The sequence below is a fragment of the Cherax quadricarinatus genome, chromosome 80 (assembly GCF_038502225.1).
Source record: "Cherax quadricarinatus isolate ZL_2023a chromosome 80, ASM3850222v1, whole genome shotgun sequence".
Taxonomy (NCBI): domain Eukaryota; kingdom Metazoa; phylum Arthropoda; class Malacostraca; order Decapoda; family Parastacidae; genus Cherax; species Cherax quadricarinatus.
The window spans coordinates 21,333,085-21,354,418 of NC_091371.1; the positions used below are offsets into that span (position 1 = coordinate 21,333,085).

The 21,334-nt window shown below is 42.7% G+C and overlaps 2 protein-coding genes across 5 annotated transcripts in view; both read left to right on the forward strand.

The window, feature by feature from the left end:
- LOC128702342 (alpha-mannosidase 2) overlaps window positions 1-2,868 on the forward strand; it is a 996,737-nt gene extending 993,869 nt beyond the window's left edge. For all 4 annotated transcript variants that reach the window (XM_070102234.1, XM_070102235.1, XM_070102232.1 and 1 more), the window contains exon 4: window positions 2,833-2,868. In XM_070102234.1, coding sequence (XP_069958335.1) covers window positions 2,833-2,853 — 21 coding nt within the window. In that variant the 3' untranslated portion in view covers window positions 2,854-2,868. The remainder of the gene's footprint in view (window positions 1-2,832) is intronic.
- Window positions 1-21,334, forward strand: part of alpha-Man-IIb (alpha-Mannosidase class II b) — a gene marked incomplete at its 3' end in the record, with an annotated part of 245,329 nt that overhangs the window by 19,740 nt on the left and 204,255 nt on the right.

Consider the following 21,334-nt stretch of genomic DNA (forward strand, 5'->3'; position numbering starts at 1 on the left):
TGCTCACGTCCAGGGTCGTCAGGTTCAATTCTACGAGTCTCCCGGTGTTTTTTTTTTTTTATTCCTCTCAACTCTTAGACATGCCTTGTTGCAAACTTTCGACCTTTCCCTAGCGGTTGCCCATGCTTGATCATCAAGGGCTGCACGCTGGGATGGTTCTGTAGGACACACTTTATTAACTGTTGTAGTAAATGGTTCTTCGTACATGTTCCGAGATTTGCCAACCTCCTGTATGGTGCCGATACAGTCCAACTTATGAGCATCTCTGGTGATAAGCTCATGATGACTCCGAGATTCTTTTCTTTCCCTGATACGAATAGAGCTGTTGCCCTCCTGGGTTACATTCCATTTCTGATCTTGTTCCCCCCTCTTGATTCTCATTATCTTCCATTGTATCTGTTTGAACTCCTGTAGCTGTTTATCTAACCGCCTTTTATGTTTTGGCTTGTTTACGTCTCCGTATACCACTATCCTCCAGCCTTATTATCAGTCACATCGCTAACAAATACACACATATGATTCACTTCTATCAACTACATTCACACACACATGATAAATAAGACGCATGTGCAGCAGTTAGGTAACGTTATTCAGAAACGTTTCGCCTACACAGTAGGCTTCTTCAGTCGAGTACAGAGGAGGCAGTAGAAGTAGAGATGTCGATTCGATGTAATCAATCCATCACCCTTGATGTAGTTTTGAGGTGGTTAGTCCTTCAGCCTAAGAGTATTGCTCCATAGTCTGGAACAATGTTCCAGACTATGAAGGGACTGACCACTTCAAAACTACGTCTTCAAAGGTGATGGACCGATTACATAGAATCTACATCTCTACTACCACTGCTGCTGCCTCTGTACTCGACTGAAGAAGCCTACTGTGTAGGCGAAACGTTTCGGAATAAAGATACCTAACTGCTGCGCATGTTTTACCAACTTGCCAGTATTGTGTACCATTATCATATTCACATACAAGAAACCATGGAAGTCCTAGTAGAGAACCTCGTAGTTGTCCCTTGTTTCATACCTCAATTACCCTTCCTGCTTTTTGATACTTCCTGATCCACTTGAGTACTTGACTCTTGTCTGTTTTTTTTTTTCTAACTTGTAGATTATCCTTTGGGGGGAGTACGGTCCCAAGAACCTTTTGTTTCTATACACTCCAGAAGGGTACAGTCCTCTTGCCGTTCATGTTTTCTCTGTAACAGGATTTTCCGTCTGTAAATCCGAGCTGGTTTTCTCTGATGAATCTTCTATATATGTACGAACACTATTGTGGTTAGGTTCGAGTCCTCAACTCCGCCTCTTAACTGCATAAGACGAGTTCTACTAGGTCTCTGCTTCGATGGTCGTGTCGTCCACTGAACACTGTGTGTCCACCGTTTGTTGGTTTAGGAAGGCCATTACACTTCCCAACCACTCATATGGTGAGGTGTTCCTAATGTTGTTCTCATTGTCATTTTTAAAGGTTGTAAATGGTATGGTGATACCGACAAACAGTGGAAATGGATATATTGTACAGTTCTGGTCATTATTAAAGGAAACGTTTCGCAACCAGTGGTTTCTTGTCCTAATACAGAGTAAATTAAAACAGGTTAGTATATATTAGACAATACAGGTGACCTGAAGCATAAGTGAGGCGAGGCTGGTGAGTCAAATTGTAGAAAATATTTGAGACAAATGTTTATATGAGAGGGATTGTATTTCAGCAGGACCTGTCTAGCATGGGCCGGTATGCCCCGTTTAAATAAATGGTTTAGAAAACCAACAAGTCGATAAATGAGACACGTGTGCAACATTTGGGTATGTTTATTCTGGAAGCGTTTCGCCAGCCAATGGTTTCTTCAGTCTAGTGCAGAGAAACAGTGTATAGCGTCTCCATGCTCAGTGTGTTCACGTGACGGTGGAGCATAATGTGGATAATAATCTTTGAGCCAAGAGGTTTTAAACACTGAAGCTTCCAGACCTTTGCGGAAGTGTTGATTGTGACCGTTGTGGCAGCTAGCTTCCAGCAACTTTCATCTGTCTGTCGTTTGTCACTTTTGACTAATTGTGCTTCGTTAAACTTCATTAAGGGCTCACATTTGTCTTGGGCACGCAAGCACACGCACGCACGCACACGCACGCACACGCACGCACACGCACGCGCGCGCGCGCACACACACACACACACACACACACACACACACACACACACACACACCCACACACACACACACACACACACACACACACACACACACACACGTACGTACGTACGTACATTGTTTTGGTCATCCCGTCTGCTGTGATTTCTGTGCTCTCAGAGTCTGATATTTAAGGACCTGGCAGTTTCTCCCACGTACTACTTGTCGCATTCACCACATGGAATGTATACTCCTGCACTGGTCTAAGGTTCAGTCTTGTGTTTCTGCACCAAGTCTTCGATTAAAAAGAAAGAATAGGTGGGTATTTTGATGGTTTGGTTGTTAAATACTTTGGTCACATTACTGACCGGCAGAAGGCTGAATTTTGCTGCTCCTGCTGTTTTTTTTTTGTTTTTGTTTTTTTCTTCTTCAAACCATAGCCACCTGCCTCCAGGTACTCCAGATACCCCCACCCCATCCCTCCGTGTAGAATACAGCTGACTCTGGAGCACATTGTACCACACTTGTCCTCCCTACATTACACCTGTCCTGTACTATGTTTACCCACGTTTTCCCCCTTCTCTAAGCTAAACTTATCCTATTAAAAGCTTCCAAAACGTTGCCCGAGTAGTTTATACATTATGAATAATTAATATCTAGATTTAACTACATTGTTAATGCTGAATAAAATTAGCTCCATTTTTTTTCAGGTGAGTTCGTGCGGTGTGTGAAAATGCAGGTAAGACAGTGACCAAGCTGACCGTCACATAGAACGTACGTTTTTACATATATTACAGTAATTTGATTTTTTCTACCCAGTCTAAACCTCTACAGAAATATTTCTTACACTACCTTATGGTAATGTAAACTAACCTGCATTAACGTTCCGTCAGCCGATGACACCGAAATGACACAAGCAGTTGACGTCTGACATTGTAGATGTGTTGTATGTTATCACCACGCATGTTGTATTCTCTCACTGTATATTGCATGTCATCACCATGTGTTTTGTGTTATCACCACTCGTACTGTATAAGAAAGTGGGTTGCAATATTAAACATGAGGAGGGTGGGTGGCGAGTACTGTTACTAACAGCACCCGGACCAGATCACAGTTAGTACATCCCAAGGAGAGTACCTCAAGGGAGACAAGATCAGCTAGGTGATTGTTTTTTTTCCGCGACAGTCCTGGAACTTTTTAATATTTCCTCCTATAAACCAGAAGGGCCTAAAAAGCGAGGTGCAAGTAGGCTTACAAGAGTTGAAATAGATCCAGACTGTCCTCACACTAGGACACGGCCCCATCCCTCACACCATTTTGTGTTAATGTTTGACTTCGTTGGGTCGAGGAAGGTAAGGTTAAGTAAGGCTCGTCAGGACGTGGGTCTTAGTCTCATGATAACCCGCCATTGGAGCTTTTGGTGATCTGACCGAGGCCTTTCACTGGCTTACCCGTCCACTCCGTTAAAAATTACCATCCGCAGGATGGATATGGTTACACAACAGCCACTTACTGTCCATAGGATGAATATAAGATGCACAGTAAACTAGTCACTATCGTCCACAGGATGGATATGAGTACACGGTAAACCAGCCACTACCATCCACAAGATGGATATGGGTACACAATAAACAAGCCACTTCAGCGGCAAAATCTAAATCTAGTCCATCCTCCTTAGAATGAGGAGGGGGAGGAAGGGCCTTGCTACCCGAAGCTTCATGATCCATCTAATTGTTTCTATACTCCACCTCTTGAGATCAAACATGATTACGTCATATTCCCCACCTGTTGTATGACCCCTACGGTTTTAGCGTTTCATCAGGCGTATAATACAATTCCTCAATGCGAGAAGTACAGGTAGGTGGCCTCTCAGTAGACGGAGGATCAGGCATCCAGTCGTTGTCGTGAATAACTCCCACGTGTATAGCGATTTTGAATAATGTAAAATGTGTGGTGCGTGCGTGAGTGCGCGCACGTGTGTGTACACTCAATTACACTCACCAAATAGTGGTTGCAGGGGTTCAGTCATAGCTCTTGGCCCCGCCTTTTTACTGGTAACTACTAGGTCCACTCTCTCCCTGCTCCATGAGCAGGGTGTACTCATCTAATTGTGGTTGCAGGGGTCGAGTCATAGTTCCTGGAGTGTGTGTGTGGTGTGGTGTGTGTGTTGATGTATACACTGCATGATATTGTATGTACTTGGTACGTACTTGCGTGGTAAGTCCTGTGCGTGTTAAACCTTGAGAAACCTTGTCTAGGGTCACCTTCTCTCAAAAATATATTGTGTACTGTGTGTGTGGCGTTTTATTAACATATTTGAGGAGGTGGGGATGTCTGCTGCATTCCAGACTCTTGCTGTGTCTGCGACATATAGAGGCAGGATATATCTGCAACATTCCACTAGCGTTGCACGTCTGCAACAGTTCTGGAACTGGACAGACATGAAACATTCCAGGAGCTGAACAGGCGTGCATCATTCCAGCTGGACAGATGTGCAACATTCCACGAGCTGGACAGACATGCAACATTCCAGGAGCTGGACAAAGTTCCAGCATTCCAGGAGCTGGACATGTAGTGGGGGTTCGCGGGAGATATGATGGTTGGAGTTAAACACACTTGCTGGATGGTAACACTTATATTGCAGAGTATGAAGGGAGAGAGCCCAAACTGCCCTGTTGCCTGTTGTAGACCTATGCGTGGACTGAGGCCGATGCAGCGCGGCCCACGCACTCATGCGGGATTTCGTGACGTCATACAAACTAATCACTAGGCCTAGCAAAGGGGTCGTGTATGTAAAACATATAGATGGTACTATGATACTCAGATAAGCTATACAGCACATGTAGGGGATCAGCAACTATGCTGACAGACAAAGTTCCAACATTCCAGAAGCTGGACAGTTCTGACATTCCAGGAACTGAGCTAAGTTCCAGCATTCCAGACAAATCGGCATCATTTCAGGAATTGGTATTTCTTACATTATTCCAGAAGCTAGCAATGTTGGCATCATTCCGGTAGCATGGCAGATGTGCAACAGTCAGTGTTGCACAAGAGGTGCCTGATAACGTTTACATAGAAGCACTTGAGGGACTGAGCCCTTACCAGCACACTGTTGTAACTTACTGGAGTGAAAGACGAGAAGAAATTGTGGAATAACCCCAGTGAAGAGCAGTGAGGTCAAGGTATTGTTAGAAAACAGTGTGTTAACGTTTGGGGTCCAAGACTCGTCAACAGGCTACAGAACTGTGTGTTAACATACGTGTCTGACAAGCTACAAGAAATATTGCCGGAACGGAGATGGATTTCTGGAAGAAGATGGACAGGTTTATGTTAAAGCACCGGATTAGCTGGTGGGTTGAGATTGCTGTGTTGCACTGTGGGTCGCTAGTACGAACAGCCTGGTTGAGTGGGGTGGTCAACAGGGACTGCCTGGCCTCAGGCCGGCCTTATGCAGGTTCAGCTCCCTGGAAACACATTGCAGGTAGATCACATTTAAGTATTCCAAGACCTGGAAAATATCTGCCACATTGCAGGAGTGCTGAGTGCTTGCCACATTCCAGGAGTGCTGAGTGCTTGCCACATTCCAGGAGTGCTGAGTGCTTGCCACATTGCAGGAGTGCTGAGTGCTTGCCACATTGCAGGAGTGCTGAGTGCTTGCCACATTGCAGGAGTGCTGAGTGCTTGCCACATTGCAGGAGTGCTGAGTGCTTGCCACATTCCAGGAGTGCTGAGTGCTTGCCACATTGCAGGAGTGCTGAGTGCTTGCCACATTCCAGGACCTGGGCAGTTTCTGCAACATTCTCCTGACAGTATAAGCTACAATCTTGTCTAGACAGTTCATTATTTATCTACAGAAAACATGTGAGTGAAATATTCGCCTTTATGAAGTGCTCCATTTGTATTGACTCCCATTTTTTCTTTTGTTTGTAGGGGGAGATGGGGTATTCAGCCCCTCAGTCTGGAAGCTGGTGTTCTAGTCTAGACTGAGAAATGGATTACCTCATCTTGCACTGTCTCCGAATATTATATCTGTATTGAACTGAAAAAAAAATGGCACTGGTTGGCACGTGTCTTGTTCCTGTTAAGCAACATACATCATCATTGAACTTCCACTAGTGAGAGCGGCTGGATTTGAGAGGGACCTGACCTCTCAACATCTGAGTTCTTACCTCTTCTAGTGACCTACGTCTCGCCTCTTGGCGCTATATAAAGCTCCATCCTGTCACTTCATCTCCATATTGTTTCATACTATGGAACAATGCTCTTCTCCAGACTGAGGGACTGACCACCTCAAAACTTTAAGGGTGATGGACTGATTACATCGTCTTCAAGTATCTTCTGCTTCTATCAACTTTTCTGTACTCGACTGAAGAAGCCTACTGTGTAGGCGAAACGTTTCATAATAAAGATACCTAACTGTTGCATATGTGTCTTACCTAACAACATACATCATCATACAGAATAACAAGGCACAATAACGTAGTCATATGTTGTTTGTGTATTTTAAATCATCTTATTTTTTTGTGATTTTTCAATATACTTTCTGCTGATCTATTGGCCTTTTTTTCCAAAATGTTTATAAATTAGCCAACCAAACATGAATAATGTAGGGCAATAAAATACGCAAAAAAAGTTCACGCATGTCAACTTTTTCTTGGAATAGTCTGGCGCTCTTCAGTCTCTCGCCTATTTAAGCATCTTTGATGATAAAGTTTCAAATTACGCAGGTCCCATCTTTGAGTCGGGTTTATTTAGAGAGAGATGTGAAGGGGAGATTTTTTTGGACGTTGTGGGAGTACTTTATTTTCGGCGGGACTTGTATGGGAATGTTTTTCAATTTGATTTAAATTTGCGTGTTCAAGTGTTGTTTTCAGTGAAGCACAGCGTAATTTTTAGGCCCAGCGCTCTTTTAAGGTTCATAGGCCTACCTTCCTAGACCAGTCCAACTTGACTGGCGGCAACTGTTGGCTGAAAAAACACACACACCCATCCACATTTCTCACGCTTAACAATTAATACTGTAATATAAATTTTAAACTCAACATTACAAAATCTATTGCTCGCCTTTCAAATATTTTCAAAGCCACCAAATGGCGCAGTGGGATCAAACACCTTCTTGTTGTTTGTGAATCCTTTGATAACAGAAATGTAGACTTCCGCAGCAAGAACTGTTGTTACGGCCACTTGCAAGTATTTTCTTGTGTTCTCTCTCTTGTGTTTTGGTTTATTTATCCTTACGTTTGTGTATCTGTTATTCGCTTGTTACAACAGGAAAACAACCAGGCATACATTCATCTGTTTCTCTGTCGTTATTCGCTTATCACAACAGCAAAGCAGCCAAACATTGCGTGTGTTTGCGTGCGTGTAGAAGACAAAATTGGTATTCTAGTGAGGGGCGCAGCAGGTGTGTGGGGGGAAGGGGTTAGATTCCCTGTAGTGAGGGCGTGATCCTCCCGCATGCGCCTGCTCAAACATGAGTAAAAAGTCATTTGCAGGCAGTGTGTCTCCTGCCCCTGGCTCTTATTGTCTTCAGCCTTACCACACGTACCGATCACCCTGCCTGCCTGCCCGCCTTGCCAGGTCTGCCTGGCCTTCCTGGCCAGGCAGACCAGTTTGTGACTTCCCGGTTGATTACAATCTTACTAGTTTCCGTGCAGTCTTACCAGTTTCTGTGGTGGTCATTTCGGTTCACATTTACTTTTTTTTCTGTTTTTCCTAGCTTATTGTGTACGAATGGTATATAATACCGACAAGATGAGAGTAAGACACATGTGCAACATCTGGGTATCTTTATTGTAGACTATGGTGCTGTTCGCACCTACTCCTAGGTTGAGGGACTGATTACCTCATCTTCTGTACATAGTTCTACTGTCTTCAAGTTATGTCCTAGAATTTGTATTGATAAAGCCACTGGATGGCGAAACGTCTACAATAAAGATACCCAGATGTTGCACATGTGTCTTACTCTTCCTAGCTTATATTCTGCTGCTTTCCATTTTGTTGTTTCACACCTTTCACATTCATCTGCCCTTTCTAATTTGCCTATTTCCAGTTTATCTACCTCAGTGTCTACTCAGTTTCATAGAACTGCAATAATTGTGTACATGATCTTTTTGTTTTTTGGCCACACGTTTCTTAACCTCTTATTTTCGTCCTTTGCTTTTCGCTCTCTTCTTTTTCTGAAAATTAGATACGTGTAACATCTGGGTAACGTTATTATAGACGTTTCGCCATCCAATGGTTTTTATCAATACAAATTCAAGGACATAATTGCAAGATGAGGTAATCAGTCCCTCAGCCTTGGAGATGGTGAAGAGTACCATTGTCGTGAAGTGTCTGAAGAATCGTGTCGTGTCGTGTCGTGTTGTAGTCGTGTTGTAGTCGTGAAGAATCTGAAGACTCTCTGAGACTACTGTGCTCTTCAACACCAAGACTAAGGGACTGATTACCTAATCTTTTGTATATAGTTCTACTGTCATCCAATTATGTCCTTAAATTTGTATTGATAAAGGCACTGGATGGCGAAACGTCTACATTAGATACCCAGATGTTGCACATATTTAATTTTCATCTTGTCGGTATTGTTTATCATGTACAAGTTTTTTGTTTTTTTCCAACCACATTATCTGTGATTTTTCCGTGTGCGTGTTCTGACGGGTTTCCTCGTCTCTCCGGTCAGGATGCATTAAAGGTTGTCCCCTCCCAGTGCGCCTCTCTCTCATTCTCTCTCTTTTTGGCGTGAGCTTTTTCTATCTATAGGACGTCCCCAACGTCGGTTGACGTTCCCCTAACTTCGATTGATGTCCTCCAACACTGTGGGATGTTTCAGGTCAAGGGATACCTTGGTATGTCCTCCAAGACCTGTGGAAATTTCTCAGCGCCGAGGGACGTCTCCCAACGCCGAAGGACGTCCTTTTTTTCGTTGGGATGTAAGCTAAGGTTGTGATGATGCAAGTCTGCCTTGTCAGTCAGTCGTCTGGGAGTGTGTCAGTCTGTTCAAGACGGTTCCTGGAGGGACGCCTGCCTTTCTGCTACACCTCCTTCCTGCTACACATGCATTTCTGCTAAACTTGCCTTTCTGCTGCGCCTGCCTTCCTGGACGTCTGCCATTCTGCTACACCTGCCTTCCTGCTACACCACCTTCCTGGATGCCTGTCTTTCTGCTACACCTGTCTTCCTGGACGCCTGCCTTCCTGCAACACTTCCTTCCTGGACGCCTGCCTTCCTGGACACCTTCCTTTCAGGACACCTTTTCAGGACATTCGCTGGAGTCTGTACTTCCTCGTCTCCTCCTGACTTCTCGGGCCGCGGGGGCGTTGACCCCCCGGAGCACCTTGCAGGTAAGACTTCAGGTACATAGGTGTCTAGTCTGGTAGTTACAGGTCGATATTGTTATGGTGGCTTGAAAAAAATGAAACATGTTTATGGGCTGTAAAGGGGGGGGGGTTAATCAGGTTTGTTCCAAGGGAAAGGAGTGGCTGCAGTTCTTGGGTCAAGAGTCCATCATCAAGGCTCTCTTGAAGGGCAAGAGGTCAGAGGTTCAGCTAAGAGGAACAACGGTGTTCTCTCTCTCCTTTAAGTTGGAAATTATAAATAAGGACTGTACGCACCTGGTTGTCTGGGAGGGGGTTGAACCATAGCTCTCTGGGTCCCGCCTTTGCTTATTTGTGTAATGAGCTCTGCGGCGCTCTGACCCCATATGGGTTTTGTGCTCATTTCATAATTATAATGTGATTATTATTAGTAGTATTTATTATTTTTATTAATTGGTGTGGCCTGAATCTTTGGGGTACTTTCGAGTCTGTGTGGATTCTATGCTCACTACATCTCTTGGGAATAAAGGAAAAAAAAGGAACAGGAGCGGAGGGTGAAAAGGAAGAGAAAAGAGATATGAACTGAGGTAAAAGAGGACAAGAGGGAGGAGAATGTGAGCGAGGATGAATTAGGAGGTGGAAGAAGAGGAAGTCTGAGGATGTTAGGATGTCTGAGAGAGAGTCGCAAGCTTGATGATGTCCTGGACCGTCATTAACATTTTGCTACAGTTATCCTTCCTCTTGACGTTGCCACTGTCTTGTTCCTCCTGTCTGGCGAAGACTGTCTTTGTCTGTGGAAGCCTGTTTGTGGGGGGAGGCTGTCTGTGGAAGCCTGTCTGTATGTTTGTTCTCAGAAAAACTTGTCTCCCACATGCTTGTTTCCTTGATGGTAAAGAGTTTCGTTTTGAAAAAATATCTTGCAAACTTTCGTGCTGTTTTAAAAAGTTCGTTGAGGAAATGGAAAACTTTCAGTGTGTGTGTGTGTGTGTGTGTGTGTGTGTGTGTGTGTGTGTGTGTGTGTGTGTGTGTGTGTGTGTGTGTGTGTGTGTGTGTGTGTGTGTGTGTGTGTGTGTGTACATGCACCAAGTTGTGTTTCGAAGGTGAAGACTCAGCTCCTGGCCCCGCCTCTTAGACTGCTTCGGTCGATGTGACTGACTTCTGGCCTCTTGAGCCTTAGTGTATCTCCTCTTGAAGCTGTGTATTGAGTTTGCCTCTTCCACTGTCACTCGTGTCCAAGTGTGTGAGAGTGTGAGCGAGAGAGCCAGCACACGAGGAGGAAGAGAGAGAGTGAGCACTAAGAACGGAATATTTTTATACGGGTCCATAATCATATATCAAATTACATTACGCACCAGAAATAATATCAGCTTTTTCATAAAACCAAAACCTCTGGTATCTTCACAATAAAATACCCGGTCACAAAAAAATTAACCTTACTAATAAAAAATATTGTAAATAACTATCCTTACTAATAAAAAATATTGTAAATAACTATCCTTACTAATAAAAATATTGTAAATAACTATCCTTACTAATAAAAATATTGTAAATAACTATCCTTACTAATAAAAATATTGTAAATAACTATACTAATAAAAGTATTGTAAATAAATGTCCTTACTAATAAAAGTATTATAAATAACTATCCTTACTATTGTAAATAACTATCCTACTAATAAAAATATTGTTAACTGTCCTTACTAATAAAAGTATTGTTAATAAAAACTTACTAATATGTAGAAAATAATGGAGGTAGGAAATATATTTAATGCCTAGACCAGCGGTCCTCTGAATATTTTTAGTCTGAGGTGAAAAGCTCTTGAGTCAGGGAACTAGAGCTGCCCTCCACTTTATCGAATCAAACCTGATTATTCGCCTATCCCTCCAGTTCCCCCAGGCGCTATATAACCCTTACGGGTTCACTGCTTTCACGTTACTTGAGTGAAATAATGATAATTAAAATAATTACCTTATTGCGCCCCCCTAGAGTGGAGAGGCAAGGCTGTCGTATTAGATTTTTTATATGGTAAGCCAATGGTAGCTCTCCCCCCCCCTTTCTCTCCCCTCTTTCTCTTCCCTACCCATCCCCCAAGAGCCAACCATCCCCACAGAAGCCACCCAATTCCCCCCAGGAGCCACCCAATTCCCTCCAGGAGCCACCCAATTCCCTCCAGGAGCCAACCATCCCCCCAGAAGCCACCCAATTCCCCCCAGGAGCCACTCATCCCACCAGGAGCCAACCATCCCCCAGAAGCCACCCAATTCCCCCCAGGAGTTACCCTCCCCCCAGGAGCCACCCATCCCCCAAGGAGCCACCCATCCCCCCAGGAGCCAACCATCCCCCCAAGAGCCAACCATCCCTCCCCAGGAGCCAACCATCCCCCCCAGGAGCCAACCATTTCCCCAGGAGCCAACCATCCCCCCCAGGAGCCAACCATCCCCCAGGAGTCCTGGCAAGAAAAAATATAAAGCAGAATGGAAACTTAACTGGAATCTCATGGTGGCGACAAGACAAATTGAACTTTCATTTTACGCCAGAAACTTCGGCAAATATTTGTTTTCGACTTTTTGCGCTTGTGGCGGCGTTGAAACCCGCGTTGGTGGAGCCTTGACGTTAATACACTGTTGTATCCGGCCCCGCTGTCAGGGGAAATCATACTCAATCGCCAGATCGAGTTAGGGCCAGATTGCCTTCACTATGAAATTGGGTCTTGAGTTTTTTGGTTCTCCGAGGAAAGGCGCAAACCAGTTCGCTCTTCGGGATTTAAAAAAGTATATGGTTTTTTATTCTTTTGAGATAATATTAATTTGGAATTTTTAGGGCGCGTTTCCAGGAGCCGGTTGAGACGGCTTTGTTATATCCTTCATCTTCCCAGCCTTATATTTGCGCGCGTGTTTTGCCAGCCGGCTAGTCCGCCCACCCCACCCTAGACAGCAAGCCCGCCCACTTGTCCAAGCCCGCCCGCCCACCTGCCGGCCATTTTACTGCCTTGAATAATTAACAAACTAATCTGAGGCGGACTTCTGAAACCCCGGGAGCGCTTTTATTAATTTAGGTCATCAGATCTGGCAACTACCAGAGGCTCGCAGCCAGAGTCGAAAAATTCCTGCATTCTTATTATTCATTAATGTTTGTTTTATTTTTTATAGACCCTCTGTCTCTACTTACTCTCTCTTCTTCTGTCTCTTGTCTGTGTTTCTTCCTATCTTTATCGTCTTACCTTCCCTTCTTATGTTCATTCTGCTTGCTTACTCCCCTACTTCCATGTTCACTCTACTTATCTATGCAACACGTTATGTTCACTCTACGCACCACACCGTGTTCACTCTACACACCACACCAGGTTCACTCTATGCACCACACCAGGTTCACTCTATGCACCACACCAGGTTCACTCTATGCACCACACCAGGTTCACTCTACGCACCACACCAGGTTCACTCTACGCACCACACCAGGTTCACTCTATGCACCACACCAGGTTCACTCTATGCACCACACCAGGTTCACTCTATGCACCACACCAGGTTCACTCTACGCACCACACCAGGTTCACTCTACGCACCACACCGTGTTCACTCTACGCACCACACCGTGTTCACTCTACGCACCACACCAGGTTCACTCTACGCACCACACCAGGTTCACTCTACGCACCACACCAGGTTCACTCTACGCACCACACCAGGTTCACTCTACGCACCACACTGTGTTCACTCTACGCATCACACCAGGTTCACTCTACGCACCACACAGGTTCACTCTACGCACCACACCAGGTTCACTCTACGCACCACACTGTGTTCACTCTACGCATCACACCAGGTTCACTCTACGCACCACACAGGTTCACTCTACGCACCACACCAGGTTCACTCTACGCACCACACCAGGTTCACTACGCACCACACAGGTTCACTCTACGCACCACACCAGGTTCACTCTATGCACCACACCAGGTTCACTCTACGCACCACACCGTGTTCACTCTACGCATCACACCAGGTTCACTTCGCACCACACCGTGTTCACTCTATGCACCACACCGTGTTCACTCTACGCATCACACCAGGTTCACTTCGCATCACACCAGGTTCACTCAAACTTGCTCGACTCACCCAGGCAATATTAACTTCACTTGTTCCCTTTTAGAAATTCAGTGATAAAAATTAATTAACGCATTTTTTTCCACGAGTAGATATATGTCTGAGGTTGAGCTCCGGCTTTTGAACCCGCCTCATAATTTCCGGTTTAATGATGTGAATCAGCCTTACTGTTGCTTCAGAAGTGTGTGTGTGTGTGTGTGTGTATGTGTATGTGTGTGTGTGTGTGTGTGTGTGTGTGTGTGTGTGTGTGTGTGTGTGTGTGTGTGTGTGTGTGTGTGTGTGTGTGTGTGTGTGTGGTGTCTGGGTCAGCCAGTGAACGCTGCTGCCATGGCCCAAGATAGTACCATCGTCTACCCTCACTTTCAAGGGCCTGTAGGTCTACCCTCGGTGCCTGTAGGCCTACCCTAGCTATGCTTGAAGCTTCCGTTGCTGATAAGCCTTTAATACTTGATATCCCCTTCTCCATGGGGAAGTGGAGAAGAATCTTTCATAAGCCATGCATGTGGTAAGAGGCGACTAGAACGCCGCGAGCACTGCGCTAGTACCACCTGTATAAATTACTAGATGTAAAAGAAAATCTTTTATTTCTTCATCTTCGGGTCACACTGCCTGGGTGAGAGATGGCCAGTGTGCTAAAAAAGAAGAAATCCTCGCCCTCTTAAGTCTCCCATTTCAGACTAATAGATTTTGACACTACTGTCCACGTGTGAATTGCTCATTACTTTATAATTTGTTCATGATTGTAACCATGTATAAACGTAAGTAAGAAAGATAACTTACATAATTCATTACCTTTGTATTTTGTTCTATCAAAACTTCGGGGCCCAGTCCCTGGACCCATTATGTACCTCTGTAATCTTTTAACTACCGCCCACAGGATGGGTATGGGGTGCATAATGAAGATATTAAACTAATTGCCCACCCTTTGTGATGGAATGTAACCGGGAAATATAGCTTACAGCTTTTGTCCACACAGTGTAACTGTCATATAAAATAAGTTAGCAGCATATTGCTGGTGTATCTTATCTTGCTAAATAAGAATAAGGGACATGGTGTTTACTCGTCCCTACAATAGGGTCGCCACAGCTGAATAAACTAACAACAGTGTGTTTGGGTCGACCTTTGTTGTACCTCACTCGCAGCCTTGTATTTCTTATACTTTCTGCTGCCTTTTCGGTTATAAATGACCCTAGTAGGTTTAGCGTTAACTTTTTTTTTATAATTCAGTTATAAATCCAGATGTACTCCTGTAAATCTTTTTGGGACCCAGTTTCTAGGTCTTCGTGCATTCATGCTCCTGCGCTACCCTCCACAGGATGGATATGAGATGCACAGTAAACTAGCCACTTCGTTGGCAGAGTCTAATCTTCTTTTTATGGTATTCTCTTATCCTAAATATATCTTTAATAAAGTCAAAGATAAAATGTTTTATTCATGTTCAGTACTGCCATAGTGAAGAGCTCTGTTCCACAAGGCACAGTACTCGCCCCCATCTTATTCCTCATATCAGACATAGACAGAGATATACACCACAGCACCGTATCATCCTTTGCGGAGGATACTAGGATCTGCATGAGGCTGTCATCTGCTGAGGACGCGGTTAACCTCCAAGAAGATATAAACAAAGTTTTCCAGTGGGCAACGGTAAACAATATGATGTTCAATGAGGACAAATTCTAACTACTCCGTTATGGAAAACTGGAGGAGATAATAACTAGAACAGAGTATACTACTGACTCCGGCCATACAATAGAGCGGAAAAATAATGTAAGGGACCTGGGAGTAGTAATGTCTGAGGATCTCACTTTCAAGGATCACAACAGTGTCACGATCACAAGTGCAAAGAAAATGATAGAATGGATAATGAGAACGTTCAAAACGAGAGATGCCCAGCCAATGATGATCCTTTTCAAATCACTTCTTTCTAGGCTGGAATACTGCTGTACATTAACATCTCCATTCAAAGCAGGTGAAATCGCAGATCTAGAGTGTACAGAGATCCTTTACTGCACGTATAAGTTCTGTCAAGCACCTTAACTACTGGGAACGCTTGGAAGCACTTGACTTGTACTCGTTGGAACGCAGGAGGGAGAGATATATCATAATCTACACTTGGAAAATCTTGGAAGGAATGGTCCCAAATCTGCACACAGAAATCACTCCCTACGAAAGTAAAAGACTGAGCAGGCGATGCAAAATGCCCCCAATAAAAAGTTGGGGCGCCTCTGGTACACTAAGGGAAAACACCATAAGTGTCCGGGGCCCAAGACTGTTCAACAGCCTCCCATCAAGCATTAGGGGAATTGCCAATAAACCCCTGGCTGCCTTCAAGAGAGAGCTGGACAGATACCTAAAGTCAGTGCCGGATCAGCTAGGCTGTGGCTCGTACGTTGGACTGCGTGCGGCCTGTAGTAACAGCCTGGTTGATCAGGCCATGATCCACCGGGAGGCCTGGTCATGGACCGGGCCGCGGGGGCGTTGATCCCCGGAATAACCTCCAGGTAACCAGGTACATGTGACTCTACTATTATACATTTACAGTATACACTGGTTATATATATATATATATATATATATATATATATATATATATATATATATATATATATATATATATATATATATATATATATATATATAAAAGAGAGGGGGGAGGGAGAGAGGGGGGGACGTAGGTAGGTACCACCTCGAACTGTCCTGGGGACCCTCATCCTCAGAGAAAAGAATAAACTTGCTTCAGGAAAAACTCAAGGTTCTCCCTGAAGCTGTTTGGAAATTTTCTCCTACCACCCCCTATATATTTTACATATAGTTTATTTAAAAACAAGATACATTGGCAAAATGCATTGACAAAAATACAATACGGAGTAAAGTAACATTCTGGGCACGCGGCAGTGGGCCGCGTTCCCAGAATGGGGCAGGCATTTCCCTTCTGGATCGCGACACTGAGTCTCTGAAAGAGGAAGCTGGTCGCCCTTTGATCCTTGGTTTCTATGACGAGTTTTTCACCCAGCTCTTTGAGGAACTTTAAAGCACACTTGCCCCATGTTCCAAGGGTCTCCGACCCTTATACTTATATATATATATATATATATATATATATATATATATATATATATATATATATATATATATATATATATATATATATATAATGTCGTGCCGAATATGTAAAACTGGTCAATTAGCAAGAACTCATTTAAAATTAAGTCCTTTCTAAAATTTTCTCTTATGCGTTTAAAGATATATTTTTTTGATTAATGTTAATGTAAAAAAATTTAATTTTGCACCAAAAGAATCTTAGAAAACTTACCTAACCTTATTATAACAAGAACAATTTATTTTAGCCTAACCCAACTAAATATATTTTAGATTTGTTTACGATAATTTAATACTAAACAAACACAGTGAAATATATTTTTTTCGTTAGGTTCAGAATGATTTTGGCGAAATTATTGCATACACAAATTTTCGCTTGTCCTATATGGCAAAATGAGCGTTGCTTTTTAAGCCAAGATCGCAAGGTCTGCCTATTCGGCACGACATATATATATATATATATATATATATATATATATATATATATATATATATATATATATATATATATATATATATATATAGTGGACCCCCGGTTTGCGATGCTATCGGTATCCGATAAATCCGGTAACCGATGCATTATCGCAGAAAATTTGCCTCGCTTCCCGATACAAAACCCGGTATGCGATGTGGTTCGTACGAGACGTGTCCATGTGTGGCCTGAACTGCCCCGTGTGTGCCAATGTTTACAAGCCAGCCAGTGTGCACGCATCTAAGGATACATTCGGTACATTCCATATTATCACTGTTTTTGGTGCCTGTTTTTGCAAAATAAGTCACCATGGGCCCCAAGAAAGCTCCCAGTGCCAACCTTTCGAGACCAAGGGTGCTAATGACTGTTGAAATGAAGAAAAAGATAATTGCAAAGTACGAAAGTGGAGTGCGTGTGTCGGAGCTGGTCAGGTTGTATAGTAAACCCCCAATCAACCATCTCTACTATAGTGAGCAAGAAAACGGCAATCAAGGAAGCTGTTCTTGCAAAAGGTGCAACTGTGATTACGAAACAGCGACTGCAAGTGTTAGAAAATGTTGAGAGACTGTTATTGGTGTGGATAAATGAAAAACAGATAGCAGGAGATAGCATCTCTCAAGCAATCATTTGTTGTGAAAAGGCTAGGCAGTTGCATGACGATTTGGTAAAAAAACTGCCTGCAACTAGTGGTGATGCGAGTGAATTTAATGCCAGCAAAGGTTGGTTTGAAAGATTTAAGAATCGTAGCGGTATACATAGTGTGATTAGGCATGGTGAGGCTGTCAGTTATGTTGTGCGACAGAGGTCCAGTGACTCTCAACCTGGTCCTAGTGGCATTAAAAGAAGGGAAGTAACCCCGGAAAAGGACTTGCTACCTCAAGTCCTAATGGAGGGGGATTCCCCTTCTGAACATTAAAAACTTCAACACTCTCCCCCTCCTCCCATCCCATCAATCATCACCAGATCTTCATTAAAGGTAAGTGTCAATTATTCTTTCGTTACTTATTGTTATTTATTGTTATTGTTGTTATTGTAATTACTATTCTATTGCATTAAACTTAATATTTCATGTGGTAAAAAATTTTTTTTCATACTTTTGGGTGTCTTGCACGGATTAATTTGATTTCCATTATTTCTTATGGGGAAAATTGATTCGCTTTCCGATATTTTCGGTTTACGATGAGCTCTCAGGAACGGATTAGTATCGCGAACCGTTGGTCCACTGTGTATATATATATATATATATATATATATATATATATATATATATATATATATATATATATATATATATATATATATATATATATATAATCGTTGGTGACTACCGCAACCTCTTTAGGGATCTTGAGAATTTTTTTTTCTCTTGACAGTTTAATTTTAATTAGCTTTCATTATGAAAATTATTTTCTCTTCATGTGAGAGGATTTATTTATTTTGTGTGTTTTCATGTTATTTTTTATGCATAGTTTCACCTTGGGTAATTTTATGCTCTCGCTGCATTTTTCTATTGCCAAGATCAAGTCAAAATCCTCTTCAAATCTCATAACTCTCTTATCTTCTGATTGACTTTGCAACGCTGATGTATCCTGGAGAAAGATTCTGATTGTTTGCTGTGTAGGTGCAATTTTTTAAATGTCATAGTGAATACCCGGCAGGTGAGCAGAAAAAAACCTAGAGAACGCTGTCACCATCCTCATGTTAATTTCACATATCCACACCTGCAGGAGGAAGGCCCTACGAATTTTCACCAATCGTAGGGAGTGAAAAACACGGACTGTCGTCTCCTTGTCCCTATAGCACAAAATCTGCATCAGTTACTCTCCCATCCCCCCCCCCACGATCTTTCGCAAGGTAAACATAGGTGTGGCTTCTGTTCGAAAGGTATTAAATATTATTCTCTGCTCCATGAGCAGGTTGGACAGTATGAATGCGCTAAACTTATTGGTATTAGTCATCGTAGTCATTAGAAAAGCAATATGAATTCCGAGAGAGACCTGGTAGATCCAAATACACTGGAAAGTCGACTACAGCATTCCGTGCGGAGGATGTACTGAATCTACCGTTGGTGACATAGGTCATGACCTTAGAACTCATCTTCATGACTTTTAAGCGCATGTGTGGGATGGATGATGCTAACAGTGAGTGGGTCTCCCACCTCAAGATACAGTTATCGCACTATAACATAAGAACATAAGAAAGGAGGAACACTGCAGGAGGCCTGCTGGCCCATACTAGGCAGGTCCTTTACAATTCATCCCACTAACAAATCATTTGCCCAACCCAATTTTCAATGCCACCCAAGAAATAAGCTCTGATGTGAAAGTCCCACTCAAATCCAACCCCTCCCACTCATGTACTTATCCAACCTAGATTTGAAACTACCCAAAGTCCCAGCCTCAATAACCCAACTAGGTAGACTGTTCCACTCATCAACTATCCTATTTCCAAACCAATACTTTCCTATGTCCTTTCTAAATCTAAACTTATCTAATTTAAATCCATTACTGCGGGTTCTCTCTTGGAGAGACATCCTCAAGACCTTATTAATATCCCCTTTATTAATACCTATCTTCCACTTATACACTTCGATCAGGTCTCCCCTCATTCTTCGTCTAACAAGTGAATGTAACTTAAGAATGTAACTTAACTGTTTCAGCAAGATGACAGAATCGAACACATGATCCTGGAGGCGGCCTACATTTACCTTGCTGAGATGATTCAGTAAAATAGTGTATTTAGTGGCTCGTATCTGAAATTCTTGTATTTTAAATGTTACTCGTCCATGGTTTACATGACCTCGCCGCCTTAATCTCACCATTTACGGTACATTTTCCCGCCTTTAAATTATTGTGTGACCTTTTCCTAGCTTGACCTTAGGTGTTTGCCTTAAAAAAATGGTGAATAAATGTGTTTCCCGTATATGTAAGAGAAGTTCAGTCGTGGACGAAACGTTGTAGCAGTAATTTGAGTTTCCACTCGAAAGTTTTTGTGTTCATGCTTTTACTTAAGGAAACTTCTCGCTGAGGATGAGTTTTACAATTGAATATAAATTGTAGAATACTGGGGATACACTTTTTTTCATGTTCATTTGACTTAAGGTCGTCCCGACAGAAACATTCTCTAAATTAGCTTGTTAATCTGTTACTGCCCTCGTCTAGCTTGTCTGTGCTCTGGAATATTTATTATGTCTTGTGTCACCTCGTGATCTATGCCTCTGCAGCAACCTTAAACGTTTGTCGATAATCACATGTCTATTTTTTTCATGATCATGTATATAAAACTTGGTGCCGAGGTTTTGGCATGCGAGGCGTACGTACGTCTGACGTGTGAGGGCCCTATTTTGTAGCTCGCAAATTATACGGTAAGACAGTAGGTGAGTGTTTCAGCAAGACTGATCCTTCTTCTGATAAGGTGAAACATACCCAGTATTATTTTGTTGTTGCTGCTTATGTTCTTGTTCCTGCTGCTGTTGCTGTTATTGTTTTTGTTTTGTTGCTCGTCCAGCTGATGCTGTTCTCTAGATGCTTTTAGATGCTGTTCCTGCTGCTGCAGCTGTTGCTGCTGCTGTAGCTACAACTGCTTCTACTGTTGTTGCTGCTGCTCATCCTGTTGCTGCTTTCTTTTATTATTAATTCAACAACAAAAATAGCACCACGACAAATGCTGCCATTATTATAAATATTCCATCACCATAACCACTATTGCTACTTTTCTTACACCTGTTTCACATCGTTATAACTACTGCTACATGAAACCAAAAAAATATTGACATTTTTGAATACACAAATGGATCTTGGGAGTGAAAATTCAACATGCAGTATATATGACAAAGTTTTACACGCCTGGAGTCTTAAAAAAGGATAGAAATTAAATATTCCTGCTGATATTATACGGGTTTGTTATGACTTTTTTTCTCCAGTGATAAAAAAAAGGCAATTGATGCCATTATATACATTGAAGTAGGTTATTAATTTGCACTAAATGAAGTTTTTTTTTTAAAGAGTTTTTAACATGTTAAGAGGGGGAGGGGGCACGGTTTTGTCTCGGGTTTGTAACACTTGACACAGGAGTTTGTGTTGCTCCTTTCCCCGGTTTCTTCCCTAGTTCCTCTCCTCCAGGTTCTCTCCCTCCCTTCCCGGTCTCAGTACTTCCACAATAATGATAGCACCAATAAAAGTAACTATTAATAATAGCAACAGTGATGATAATGAATAATTT